Raw genomic sequence first — 15,186 nt, forward strand, 5'->3', positions numbered from 1 at the left:
AAGAATGTCAGCCTGTGGCAATATGTACATTTGCTAATGGAGTGTGCCTGTTAAATGTGAAGTGGTGGGAGAGGAGAAAACTAACTGGCTGTGGAAATATTGATAAGGCTAAAGGGTTATATGAGGTGTATCAGGAAGCAGTGGCAGTGGGGACAGATTTAGAGATTATTATGTTAAACTATTACCTTACACATTATTACATCGCCTGAGAGTAAATAACAATGTTTTTTTTCCCCACATGAAATATGTTTCATATATATTGTGATCAACCTCCTCAGCTAAAATATTTTTATAGTGTGTACACTTCCTCTGTAGTTCATGAGAAGTGCAGGTCCACTGCCACCTCTCAATATTAACAACTCAGACCTGAGCAAATTGCTTTTTGTAAACAGATCCAGGACCTGGAATTGAAAGATGGCGCCTTTGTGTATGTTTATGTTTGGTTTGTATATCTGTGGGGAAATACACTCTCTGCATTTGATCTACTCTAACTATCAAGGATGGGTCAAGCTCAATAGTGAAGATGTGAAAAGCAGCACTGCCCACTGCTTACCGCTCAGTATCTGTTCCTCATTTCATCTTTTTCTGGAAACTTAAGACCTTTACTTCAAAGCCTTCTGTAAATGAACATTAGATTCCATAGAGTGTGTTTATTTGGGCAGTGGTATTTTAGTATCTGGAGTATTTTGTGTTGCACATGTAAACACCATATTCTGGTTTCTGAAATCAAAAAAACATTTCTTATTTTCTGAGAAACCTGAGATGTGATAAAAACAGGGATGGCATGTAAACGCCATATACAGGTTTTTGGTGACTCTGCCGTGCCTGCAGTTGGTCACGGTATGAAATTGACTCACGCGGATGTTTCCAAATTGAAATCATGCAGCGAAACTCAACTCACCATATACAAGTGTGAAAATGGACATGTAGAGACACAACGATAAGAGCATTTTAAACAGAAGTCAAGTTTTGGTTGTGTCCCACAGTGGTGCAGTTTGTTTCCAGTCTGTTTCCGTGTGATGTGCGCCTGCTAAGTAGAAATCAATTGAGACTGAGAAGACTTACGAGAAAAAAACCTATTTCACTTAAATTCCCCAAATGGATTCCCCAAGCATATTTCTCCGGGGTTTTTTTTTTTTTTACACAGAGCTTACTGAAGTGGAGGACCCATTAGAGGGATGGAAGGATCGAGGAGTAGATTGATGCAAGGAAGAATGATGAGATGGGGTTTATGTAGACTGATTAACAGAAGCAGGAGGAAAGCGCTTTGCTGACACATTTTGTACCACAGGCAGGCTGTACAGAGCCTTCATGCTTCCATGCTTCACTTTTAGTCTTCTCTCTTGTGTTTTGTTTTTTTTATATATCCACTCACCCTTTTTAACCAGCAGACCACAAATGAAATGAAAATTAGCCACTCGGTTTCAAGCACAAGTACACTTAGATCTTGGGCACTTACTGCACTTTACTGTGAGTTACTTTAATTTTCTATTCTCTAAAAGAAATGCACGCTTCCTGTGCTGTCTGCATCCTACTCCTTCTAACAAGTTATTCTTAAGCCATGCACAATTAGGTCAAAAAATGAAGTTATGTTGCACAGTTTATGTTCCTGGTAATATGAGGAACCACAGTTTTCTGATATCCTGTTAAAAGTAATACAGAGAAGTAATAAAATGTGTGTGTGTGTGGGGGTGTGGGGGGGGGGGGGGGTCCTGTACTATGGAGCAGTAACGCCGCTGCAGTGTCATTGCCCTCCACTAAGCTGTCTATTAACCTTCAACACACACATGCTTTCCTCTACCTCATTTGGCAGAGTGCACAAAACACTGGAGCCCACAGCTTTGTGGCTGGCTTGTTATGGGTTTGTGTTCGTCTGCGACCTCATTTGTTGTGCATGTGTCCTCAAACGGAGCGGCTTCAACATGTGACGCGTGGCCTTTTTGGCCAAGGGTGTTTACGGGAAAAAATCACAACCTGATTCTGCGGGCGCAAATGTGACCGGCTGGCTGACTTGGTGTGGACAAGTACATAGTCGGCCTCCTTCACAGTGTTTTGGTTGTGAGAGGATTTATATTATATGTTTTTTAGGGTTAAGAAATGAAACCAACAGACGAGGAGAATGAAAAACACTTTGAAGGGCTGTACTATTAAAGGAGGAAAATATAGATGGGCTGACAAGAAATGTGATGTGTTTATATGTCATAACATACACGTGCAAGTGTGTTGAACCATGGTGTTTTTTTTAAAATTTATGACTATATGTTTGTATGTGTTAAGCCACGAGTATATATGCGTGTTTGTGTGTCTGCTATCAAAGTTGTTGTGTGCAACAAATAAGCTTCTAGACTCTCCAGACTTCTCGAGGGGCCTATAAAAATGAATAAATAACAAAAAGGACAGCCTTTTTGCTGCTGCACTTATTGATTTTCCTTTAGACAGTTGCCCAAAATTGATACTTTGTGTGGGTATGTGTGTTTCTTTATGCTAAACAACAAACAGCAAAATCTTAACAAACACAAAGATGCACATAGATAAAACACACACACACACACACACACACACACACACACACACACACACACACACACACACACACACACACAGAGTCAATATCAGACTTTTAGGGCCTGTTATGTTTTTCCTCAAGCTTGATGTGCAGACTGGCTGTGTAGGTACAGGTGGGTTTAGTTTGATGGCGAATCCACTAAAGCAATGTGTTCCCAGAAAAACACCTGGTTTAAAAACCGACAGACTGATGAAGAGAGCACAGGTCTCCTACAGCGTCTGTCTGTTTGCTAAAACTTTTACGAATAACTCTTTTTAAGCATGGAGGTTTAGTCTTTAGCTTTCAGCCAGATCTTCTTTAGAGAATAGCCTTGGCTCAGGTGTCATAACATAACTCCAGGTTCAATTACTAGCCTTTTGGCCTTTTCTTATCTTTCAACCATATTTCATTGTCATTTTCAGCAAATGTAGCTGGCTCAGGTGTCTTCATGCAACCTAAATGTGGCACTTGATAAAACATCTTAATGAGATTTGACAAAAGAAATGTAACTCCTTGTACTATTTTTTTCTGGAGTTTCCAACTGCACCTCAAGGTCTTTATCTACATGTGGACTTTTCTTTGTTGTCATGGAGTTGGCTCAGTTGTCACCCAACAGCTGGTTATGTATCACATGACCTGTTATTTCATGGCCGAAGTTACATGTGGATTAAATGATGTGTTGTTTAGAATTCTTAAAGGATACATGTGATCACCTGACTGTTGTTTTAATCCAAAACAAAAAGACTTGAAAAACTGTGAACCCATCCTTTAACACATACTGAAAGCACATTTGTGGCCGCTCATCTGGTTGCCATTGCTTGTCAGCTCTTATCTTCTCAAATTAAATAATGCAGAGAAAACAGAAATCTAAAATAGTTTTACCGAAAGTGGGACATGCAGACAACAGACAATATTCACAATTGAGAAGCTGGAACCATAACATGTTGGCATTTTTTCTTTAAAAATTACCTAGTAATCAATTATCAAAACAGTTGCACATTAACTTTCATTTAGTTGATTAATCAACTAAGTGTTGCAACTCTAATTTCAGTAACGCACAACCAAAAAATTGACGGAAACATTCGTTACTAACATCACATGCCATTCGTTTGTAAGGCCCCAGAAGATTGTCCCTATTGTCAAAATGGATTAAATAAACTGTGACCCACAAACACATGCACATAGGGCAATATAAAACATTTCAACAGCTATGATAAGGATCATTTGTAGGTTTAACAGCAAGACAATCCAGCGTGGAGATCCAGCAGTCGTTTGAGATTTTAACTTGGTGAATATTTTAGAGCCCCTGGTCCCAGCTCCTGCTTTCATAGACTTTAGATTTGTTGTTCAGTTTTTAGTTGACTTTCTCCCCATTGCATAAGCCTGACCACACAAGGAGGCTACACACTTTCACAGTTGTATGTTGTCTGACAAACACATTCCAATAAGTGTACACACTCACGCGCTCACGCTCAGATAGGTAGCTCCCTTAAGGAAAAAGGCACACTTCGGTCAAGCGGTAGAAAGTTTTCTTTGCAAAATGAAGTATGTCATTTACAGTCTATGCAATCCCAAGTGGTGGAGATTCAAGGATTAAGAACAAGAGTTTGTGAATAAAGGCTCATTAAATAACAAATAAGACAGACAAGTGACAGACAAATAAGAGAAACAGACAACATAAAATGCTATGCAGTTTCAGACACAGAAATGACAGTCTTACTAAATATCTACAGAGCTAAATTAATGAGTCCCGTGTGTGGGGGTGGGTGTGTGGGTGGGTGTGGGGGTGTGTGAGACAAATACAAGACAGGTGTTTTAGTTAGGACTATTACCAGTTACTTGCTAAAACTCTTTCAGGCTTGTACTAGTATCAGAACAATGTTTTAAAGCTTTGCAAATGGTGATGATGCAGATGATTTCAGATAATGTTACATTAGTGCAGTTCAATGCAATTTAATATGTTCAGGATAATGATTTGTCACAGACAAGTTCAATTTGACCGAGTCTTAATTTATTTAATTAATTAGTTTGAAGAGTGATGTAATTGCAGTTCTTAAAACAATGATTGGACATTTGACATGACAAAGGCATAGTGGGAAATCACTTATCACTGACACTATACATTTTGGTTTTTAGACAAATAAAACAAATGAGATGATATAGGCAGATTATATATATATATATATATATATATATATATATATAAATACATTTTTTTCAATTTACAGACAGAGCCAGTCTAGCAGTTTGCCCCTGCTCCTTGTCTTTTAGCTTAGATAAGCTAAGTGGCTGCTGGCTTTGGCTTCATATTTAACATACAGACATGAGAGCAGTATTGATTTTCTCATCAAGAAAAGTGAATGAGCATATTTAACTTAACTACTGAACTCTCACTTGCTCAACTCAAATCAAAAATGTTCATTGATTTGATTAGTAAGGATCAAGATGAAGATTAACAGCAAAATACCGTATGTTGGACAGAATGATGTAAAACATGGTATCAAAGAATTAAACACTTATTTCTTGTGTCCTTCCTTCCTCCCTTTCTTTCTATCTTTCTTTCTTTCTCTCTCTCTCTCACCCTCTCTTAGGGTTACCTACCAGCTAATGCGGAAAGAAGAGACAGTGTGCTACAGAGGAAGAGACAAGAATATTTTGGCTTCATCCAGCAATACTATGACTCCCGCAATGACGAACACCATCAAGACACTTACAGACAGGTATATGCACACACACTTTCACAGGTCCCGTATACTTGTTTTGCATTTATTCTTTTCTTCTACATCTGACTCTGTTCTTTAACACCCATCTGAATCCCAGAACTTGAAGGACAGCATGAAAGACAAACTACAAAAGGTTCCATTTTCAATTACAGGAACAATTTCTTGTCACTAATGTATTCCCTCTTTGTAGGCTTTTTATGTGTATGTTTGTGTGTGTGTTTGAGAAAGTGTTAGTTTTGACAGGATTACTGAGACCACTTTCATTCTTCTTTTTTTCTCTCTGTCTCTTCCTCCTTTCTCATGTACTCATAGGACTGTGGTCGGCATGTCTGTCTGTGTGTCTGTCTGTGTTGACATGGAGGGACTGTGGTTGCACTCTTTTCACAGAGTAGAGACAACCAGCCTTAAGCTTCAGAGAGCTGCTTAAATGAGCACTTGGTTTTGAAAATAATATCTACTTTTTTCTCTCTGTTTATCTGTCTCCCTCTCCCCCCTACATACTCTTTCATTCTAACACTCGACTACCTCCCATTCATTTCAAACCGATAAGAAACATCAAAGTGGGCTGTTGATAGCAAAAACACGCATTTATCACATCCCGTCCAATTTCCCATTGATCTCCTCTGCACTGTGCCAGAAAGCTGGCATACTTTGTTTTGATGATTGTTTGGATCGCGTCTTGAAGCCTTCTTTTCTGCCAAATTTTGCTTGTTTCAACGCTGTTTGTGTTGACAGAGCGGTGATTTCTTGTTTTTTTTTCTTTTTTTCCTCCTGTGTGTGAGATTAACTGTGTTTGTGCATATGTTTGTTTGGCACTAAAATTGCACGACAGTGGGGTTTTTTGTATTTTGTGTATATTATGTTTAAGTGCCTGTAGACATACAGTATTTACATACATTACATGTACCTATATGTGTTATGTTTGTCTTTGTATCTATCTTTGTTCATATGGGATGGCCCCTGAGCCAGTCTAAAACTCTCCTCCTGTCTCCATAGTTTGTGTCTCTTCTTGTATCGGTCCATCTGTCTCTTTTATATATCTGTTTATGTTGTTGGTAACTTGCCCAAACAGCTTGTGTGTAGCCATTGTAGAAGTGCACTGCAAGCTTTTTGAAGTACTGCAGCGGTTTTGTTTTTTTTAAGCCATCAGAAGATATAAAGAATTGTCTGATATCTTCTTGGCTGACAGACGCTGAAGTTGTGTGTTTGAAACAACAAATTTAGTTTTACTGTTAACGTAGGATTAAACAAATCTTGACCACTAGAGGGTAGAAATACCTCAAGAATACTCCTGAAACACAGTCACAGTAGCAGAGCCTTGTTAAATTATCAAGTTTGTATGACTAAGGTTTTAGTACGTAGTCGCCTACATACACATCCAGTAGTAACGGAGCTACACTTGTAACCCATCTAAATCCTTCTCCCTGCCACCTGTCGAATGTAAGCCCAACATTTGCTTATCTTAGTCTAGGTTTGACTCTTTTAACCAGTCACTCATTTACTTTATCTCTCTGCCATTTTGCACTTGGCAGATTTTGTACTGATCTTCTGAGCTGGCAGTAGCTACCTACAGTTTTATGTGTCGTAGCTGGAACTCAACCATATGGGCCAGCAAATCAAAACAAAGGACTGAATGCTGATGACAGTTCCATTGAGTGTAGAGGAATTTGCATAGAAGGTTGTTGATTCTCAGCGGGATCAGCAGCACATGCATTACAGAGTAATTCCCCTCAGTGCCACTTGGCTCAATAACAATATCCACCATAACAAAATTCTGGTCTTCTTATAATTTACTTCTGTTTTGGAGATTCATGAAACGTAACTCTGTATACCAGGGCAAGCAGCGAGAGCCTCCTAAAGCTTTGCAAATAAACTTCACATTTACATAAATCATTTCAAAATGCTTGAATTGCTGGAATTATACTTCTCTGAAGACACACATAAATGTCTTGGTGGACCTACGCAGAGAAGGGTGTTATGGTTAGCCGTAGGCTGCTTTAGGGCTGCAACTAAGGATTATTTTTGAGTGTTGATTTTCTTGATTAATCAATTTAATTGTTTGGTCTGTAAAGTATCTCAAAGCTCAAATCAAATGTCCTCAAATAGCTTGTTTAGTCCCCAACCCAAAGATATTCAGTTTACTGTCATAGTAGTAGTAGGCATTGTTTCCCACATAGACATTACTTGGGCAGACTGCCCAGTTACATTAACGGCCACCCAGGTATATTTGGCAACCCCTTTTAGCATTTTGCAGAGAAACACACAGAGGGTTGTTAACTTTTACATTACAAGATGCAGACACATTGGATATTTTACATGCACAGACCAGGTAAAGCGACAGTGAACACACCAGTTCAGATTTCATACTTGGTTTTGTTTCAATGTGCAGTGCACCAGCTGCTGTAAAAACAAAAAAAACCTGTTTGACTTTATAAAACATACTGTTGATGGAGAGCGGCAACAGAGCAGACACATACAGGGAGAGAGAAACAGAAAGAGGCGGGGCAAGCCAATTAATTTGCAGCATAGTTGTGTGTGAGTGTGAGGAAGCAAGGCAGACATTGGTACTCATGAGTGTAAATGTGTGCGTGTGTGTTTGTGTGTGTCTAACACTTTTCTCTCCCATGTTGCTGTCAGATCCACATAGACATTCCTAGGATGAGTCCTGAGTCTTTGGTGCTGCAACCAAAGGTGACAGAGGTAAGGTGGACAGAGCAGACAGGACTGTGAATACAGTTCAATGCCCAGTCCTGTCAGCAGCAAGCCACACACTCTTACAAAACAGTCCGCCCGTCCGGTCTGGACCATTTCAGTTGGCTTGCCTCCAACCGCTGTCCTGCATCCGTCTGGCTCCCTTCTGACGAATCTGCCTGCCTGTCGTATTGTTCATCTGCGGGGTAGACACTCTGAAATGGTGTAAATGTGGTCCAGCACACACAAAAGTACTTCCAAGCACATAATATCACAGAGACATCTGGACATGTATAGACGTACATATGCACACTCGCATTCAGGACCACCGCTGCTATCCATTTCAGACCACTGAAACCCCCATCAGCCTTCAATCAAGGACACCAATCCACTAACTGTTGCTCTCCCTCTCTGTCTTTGTCGTAGTCTGTATTGGCCAGATCTGTGCTAACCTGCCCGTTGCTTCAGTGTTTGTCTTTTTTTTTTCTCTCTTTCTCTCTCTGCAGATTCACATTGACATACCGAGAACTAATCCTCTTATTCCTCTCTTTCAACAAGCTTCTGTACAAGAGGTGAGCCCCCACCCCCCACTCCACTGCACATACACCCCACCTCACCTAGCAGGGTTTTCCCCTCTACTTTTGGGCAGATATGGGTAGCAACATCATCGCTGACACTGATTTTGTGGGGGTATGTAGAGAAATAAAGCATGCATGGGTTCAAGTGACAGTTGGAAATAGATAAAAACTTCCAATCATATATATTAGTTCAAAAAAGTTAGTGTAGGGTGTGATAATGGGATCAGTGGATGTCATATTTTTATATCAAGAAAAGAAAAAACTATTTATAAGCCAAGGACTAGATTTGTGTCTGCCTGGGAATTTGAAACGGGAAAACCCTTGCTTCAGCACACTGCATGATCTGGCATGGGTGCACACACACAAACACAAACTAGGACTACATGTAGAAGAAGTAAATTATACCTACAGTCATGCATGTGATCAAATACACATAAACTTCCATTCTGCATGGTTAGCACTATGTATGTATAAACACTTAAAATTTAAATGTGGTACAAGTCACTTTGTTTCTGCTGTGGTGTATAAAGTTGACTCAGCAGGTCTAAGGGACCATCATTGCAGCTTCCCAAAACAACTTAACAGAGAAATTAACTTGATTCCATTCATTTAAATGGGTTTAAGTTGATCTTATTATTACATTGCTTCTGGGAGGTCCTGTCATACTTAGAACTACTGGCCTGAAAAGCAGCACAGATAGAAAATCCCATAATGAGGTGCAGGCTAATGAGGTGACCACGGCTCTGGGCTGCTCTCCATGTACACCTACACATAGGTGTGATCAGGCACACACAGATGTACTAGCATTTATAATGTTTTGCATTTATATGTAGCACGTAGACTCATACACTTGTACAAGCACATTCATTCATACACAGTTCCCTAACGCCACCTTCTGTTGTCCCCGTTGTACGGGATACAACTCGGGGCTGTAACCAGGGAGGTAAAGAGGGAAAAATTAAGATAATAAAATAAGACAAGGAGAAGGTGGCCTCTTTTCGACCTGCCATCTTATGTACAGTGGGGGAAATAAGTATTTGACCCCTTGCTGATTTTGCAGGTTTGCCCACTTACAAAGAATGCAACGATCTACAATTTTAATCATATGTACATTCTAACAGTGAAAGACAGAATCCCAAAGAAAATTCCAGAAAATCACATCATATGAATTTATAAAAATTGATAACCATCTGATGAGGAAAAACAAGTATTTGACCCCCTGGACAAACAGCATGTTAATATTTTGTAGAAAAGCCATTATTGGCCAGCACAGATGTCAAACGGTTTTTATAGTTGGTGACAAGGTTTGTGCACATTTCGGCAGGGATGTTGGCCCACTCCTCCCTGCAGACAGCCTCCAAATCATTCAGGTTCCGAGGTTGTCGCCTGGCAACTCGAATTTTAAGCTCCCTCCAAAGATTTTCAGTTGGATTCAGGTCTGGAGACTGGCTAGGCCACTCCAGAACCTTGATGTGCTTCTTCTTCAGCCACTCTTTTGTTGCTTTGGCGGTGTGCTTAGGGTCGTTGTCGTGCTGAAACACCCATCCTCGACCCATCTTCAGCTCTCTCACTGAGGGAAGGAGATGTTGGTCCAGAATTCCACGATACATGGCCCCGTCCATCCTCCCCTCAATACGATGGAGTTGTCCCGTCCCCTTGGCTGAAAAGCACCCCCAAAGCATGATGTTGCCACCACCATGCTTGACGGTGGGGATGGTGTTCTTTGGGTTGTACTCGGTGTTCTTTGCCCTCCAAACACGACGAGTTGAGTTGAGGCCAAAAAGTTCTATTTTGGTCTCATCTGACCACATCACCTTTCTCCAGGCCTCTTCTGAGTCGTCCAGGTGGTGAATGGCGAACTTCATGCGGGCCTGTACATGTTTCTTCTTGAGCAGGGGGACCTTGCGTGCGCTGCAGGATTTCAATCCATGACGGCGTAGTGTGTTACTAACCGTTTCTTTTGTAACTGTGGTCCCAGTTGCCTTCAGTTGATTCATCAGTTCCCCCCTTGTGGTTTTGGGATGATTCCTCACCGTTCGCATGATCAGGGACACCCCACGAGACGAGATCTTGTGTGGAGGCCCAGACCGAGGGAGGTTGGCGGTGGTGTGGTGCTTCTTCCATTTCCTGATAACTGCACCGACAATTGATCTTTTCTCTCCAAGTTGCTTTCCGATTCTCTTGTAGCCCATCCCAGCCTTGTGCAGCTCAACAATCTTGTCCCTGATGTCCGTAGAAAGCTCTTTGGTCTTGCCCATGGTGGTGATGTTGGATGCTGGTTGTTTGGGTGTTGACAGGTGTCTTTTATACAGGTAACGAGGTGAGGCAGGTGTATTTGATGTAGATAATTGGTTGGGATTGGGGCTGTGTCTTAAAGAAAGACTAACTGGCTTGTAGGAGCCAGAATACTTGCTGTTTGTCCAGGGGGTCAAATACTTGTTTTTCCTCATCAGATGGTTATCAATTTTTATAAATTCATATGATGTGATTTTCTGGAATTTTCTTTGGGATTCTGTCTTTCACTGTTAGAATGTACATATGATTAAAATTGTAGATTGTTGCATTCTTTGTAAGTGGGCAAACCTGCAAAATCAGCAAGGGGTCAAATACTTATTTCCCCCACTGTATGTTATGTATTACTACTGTATATGTTTTCCCCTCATGAACCCATGTCTCCAACTTATCCCCACACAGCAACTCTCCCTCCTTTGCGTGGAGGAAAAAAAAAAAACGGCCAGCGTGCACTGAAATATTCAAACAGCGTGCTCTCATATGTTTTGGTATGCAACAGACTCCAAAGGCCTCTCTCTTTTTTTTTTTTTCTTTTTTTTTCTTTCCATGGTTATGCTTGCTTCGGCACCACCTGAAAATCACCTCTGCTTCATTTCATTCACTTGTTTGTCATCGCCCCCCCCCATGGGGCTGAAAGAGATTTAGTCGTGATGGAAGGCAGTCAACAGTCTGTTCCATTTCGGGGAGAGAGGGATATTGAAGCAATTCTGCAGTGATTTCCTAAGTGGAATCTAAGTGTTTGAGTTTTTCTTGTCTTGGAGAACAATACAGTCTTCAGGAGATGTTGATAATCTGCAAATTACTAGCTCCCAACGTAAAAAGAAAACGTTCAGTTTTGCCTCCTAATTGTGATTAGAGGCTGAAAGAGCAGGATTTATCAGTAGACCTCAGCGTCTGCATTGTTAAGAAATCTGATTTTCTTTTTCTCATTTCAAGCATTTAACTGACGCTTTTTTAACTTCTTAACTTTTAACGCTTTTTTTTGTTGATGAGTACATGGGATATTTTAGTGACTGAGACTGTGATCTTTTGACGGCGGAATCATCTATTAAGCCTCTTTGAAGCCCTTCTAAAGTTTTATTTCACTTTAAGTGTCAAATGTCAAGGAAGAGTTCTTTGACTTGACACCGTTTTGTTGTAATTCCGTTTCTACTCTTGAGATTACCCTTATCTAGGGCTCCTTGGGGTCTGGGACTAATTTTATGGAGCCATAGCGTTGATTTCCTGTCCTAGAGACGCACGGCTTCATGAGAAGAATATGAAATTAATGGGAGTTTAACATAATTTGCCAGAATCTAGTTTGCTGTCTTCTGAGGACCGAGTGAACCTGCAGACAATGTTGTTTGGTTACTATTTGGAGCGAGGTGTTTCTCTGTCTTTTTTTTCTGTCTTCCACATACGAAGACACCAAGGTAGAAGTCTTTGCCCATAGTAAACTGGGTGTGGGTTAGGGTAGTGTGTACGTGCACGGGTTCACTCAAAGTGGTTCTGTGTGTAGGCGCCAATGTGAAATATGCATGTCAGCTTTTGAGGTTGCATGAAAAGAAAGTCCCATTACCCACTCCCCCTGCACCGGCACCTCTCTCCCTGTTTGATAGATGGGGCTTTGATAAAGAAAGAGGGAGGTGTGAGGCAGGTAAAGGGGATTTGAGGAGAAAGCCAGAGAGAGTTGCATCTTACCAGTCACTCCGACTGCCTTTACATTGATTGAATTACTTTAAATAAAAATGAGAGTTTGCACGTACACTTCCAAAAAAATGACATTGCCATGGCCGTGTTTTTTTTTTTTTTTTTCCTACCATAAAACAATGAGCTATGAGGTTATTTAGAAAGTGACAGAAACATGACATATTCCTAAAAAATAAGAAAGTACTTGATGGGTGTGGTACAGCAAGGTGTGAGAGAGAGTGAGTGTATATTTTTTTCTGGGGGAAATCCATTTGCACACCAGAAAAACAAGCCGAACATCAAACCTCCTCTAATTCACTGGGGCTGACAGCATTAGACAGCATTAAACAGCCACCCGTAACGAAGATGGAAGTGTTAGCCTTGCAAAAAAATATTGAGAAAAGAGGGAGATGGAGGAGGAGACAGACTCAGAGGGGAAGAGCAAGAGACGGAGACAAAGTGAGTGAAAGAAGAAGAGAGGAGGGAGGAGATCGACACCAAAGCAAAGAACAAAGTTCAAAGTGAGCTTTTTTTTGTACAGCCGAGAAAGTGAAGAGTGAGGTGTTGCTCTGTGCTGAGAGAGGCAAATACATGCTTCATCTCAAATTTAGGCTGCTCATCCATTTCCATAATGCCCAAAATCCAGTTTCTGCTTGTGTAGTTTTTCATTTGGGCAAACAGTGAGATAATAAATACCAGCATAAATAAAGATGAGATTCAAATAGTGTACAAAGGAGGGTTGTGATGGAATAAACATGCACACACGCAATTACACATTAAATGTTTTAAGTGTTTAAAATAAAACTTACTATCAATTTTGTGACATTTAACTCCAGTAATATCATCTTTATCTAAGTAGGTTTTTTTATACACTTAACCTGGTGCCCTGTGGAGTTCTCTTGTAAAGAAACAAAGGTTATGTGTACATTCAGTGTTTGTAACACTTTGTGTGTATCTTTGAGGTCTGAAGCTGGGCATACACTTTAATTCAAATTCAAATGAGCTTTATTGGCATGAATGTATAACAACAATATTGCCAAAGCATCATACAAACTACATAAGAACAATCAACCCCATACATTTCATTAAACAAGTGACACAATAGGCTGTGTCTATTACATGACTTGAGCCAGTTTGCATGAGCCACACAACTTATTTTAGAGTCGGGCCTAATTTCAGGGCTAGCTATCAAGTTAATAATCTATACAGTAAAAGTTAGCTAGCTTACCTCTTTTTTTTTTTCCCAAGTGAACAAGCCATACTGTCCACGTCTTCATAGCCATCGAGTGCATATACACCAGCGTCTCTTGTTTTTAGAAATTTTAGCACAGATAATGGAGGCAGCATTTCTGCCTTGTTATCTCTTAACAAACTTCATCCTGCCTCCTAGCTTTCAAATAAATCTTTACTGAAAATTTTCAATGTGCAGAAGCCAATGTTTATGCAAATAAGTGTGAGCACTGACCTTCAGACTTTACACTGTGAGGATGTAAATTGTGAGCTTTAGCTTTACGTCCCATACGATTTACTTGTACAGTTAGGAATCAAACAACATCCTACAATGTATCCCCAGCTTAAACATTTTAAATGTATTTCCTCCCTCCTCAAAACATGATATTTAAAAACTGATATTTATATAAATAATTGTGTGTGTGTGTGTGTGTGTGTGTGTGTGTGTGTGTGTGTGTATATATATATATATATATATATATATATATATATATATATATATATATATATATATATATATATATATATATATATATATATATATATATATATGAATCCTGCATTGTTTAATCCAAATTTTATAGCTTGCGGTGTTCTGGTGTTCTTCTTGCTTGTCTTTGTTGGCGCATTGCTTTGCTACTCTGCACATAAGCTGAATAAATGAGTCCATTTGCGTTCTGCACAGTACCAACAAAACAGGGACCAACTTGTAAAACCATTGCTCTGTATTGCTAGTAGTGGTCTAAAACTCCACAGAGTACCTTTTAATGTTCTTGTAACACATCCCAAAAACAAAGACATGAATAAATTATATGTCTGTGATCAACAAATATTCGATGATGGTTCACTAAATTGCCATCCGCACCTGTAGTGTTCCTGCCAGACTCCCACAGCAAGCAAGGTTGTGCCCATTGTACTGCTTTTCCACCTCGCCTCCTCAAATTGTTCTGATCTCTATAATTGCCCTCCCAAACATCACTCACTTTTTAAACGGACACTTTTATGATTCAAATTTGTAATTCTAACCAACCTATTGTTTTGGAGGCATAATTTGTTGTCAGAGAATAACTATTTAAGGTGTCAGTGACCGTGAAGGTTTTGAGGGAAATTATTAGTTAGTGAATTGATTAGTTCAGGTTATGGCCACGGTTAATTGTTAGTCATTTTATACTTAACATTTACTGATTTTAGCTTCCCCAACACAGAGATGCATTGCTTTTCTGTTTCATATCATTGTAAATTCACTTCCCTGGTGTATTATTGGTGTAACATTAGTGTTTTTGTCTACAAACTACAGTTTTGACACTCTATCTCTGTGTGTATGTTTGTGTGTAAGATTTTTGAGCGGATCCTGTTTATCTGGGCCATCCGCCATCCAGCCAGCGGTTACGTGCAAGGCATCAATGACCTGGTCACGCCGTTCTTTGTCGTCTACGTCTTTGAGTACATTGGTAAGTGC

The 15,186-nt window shown here is 40.0% G+C and overlaps 1 protein-coding gene across 4 annotated transcripts in view; it reads left to right on the forward strand.

Annotated features, from left to right (window-relative positions):
- Window positions 1-15,186, forward strand: part of tbc1d22a (TBC1 domain family, member 22a) — a 155,595-nt gene that overhangs the window by 24,837 nt on the left and 115,572 nt on the right. For 2 of the 4 annotated variants that reach the window (XM_038738352.1, XM_038738355.1), the window contains exons 7-10: window positions 5,137-5,265; window positions 7,906-7,968; window positions 8,466-8,531; window positions 15,064-15,178. In XM_038738352.1, coding sequence (XP_038594280.1) covers window positions 5,137-5,265; window positions 7,906-7,968; window positions 8,466-8,531; window positions 15,064-15,178 — 373 coding nt within the window. The remainder of the gene's footprint in view (window positions 1-5,136; window positions 5,266-7,905; window positions 7,969-8,465; window positions 8,532-15,063; window positions 15,179-15,186) is intronic. The other 2 variants (XM_038738354.1, XM_038738353.1) reach the window with 2 other exon arrangements.

The sequence above is a fragment of the Micropterus salmoides genome, unplaced genomic scaffold (genome assembly GCF_014851395.1).
Source record: "Micropterus salmoides isolate LMB-PRFRI ecotype aquatic unplaced genomic scaffold, ASM1485139v1 Ms_hic_scaffold_23, whole genome shotgun sequence".
Taxonomy (NCBI): domain Eukaryota; kingdom Metazoa; phylum Chordata; class Actinopteri; order Centrarchiformes; family Centrarchidae; genus Micropterus; species Micropterus salmoides.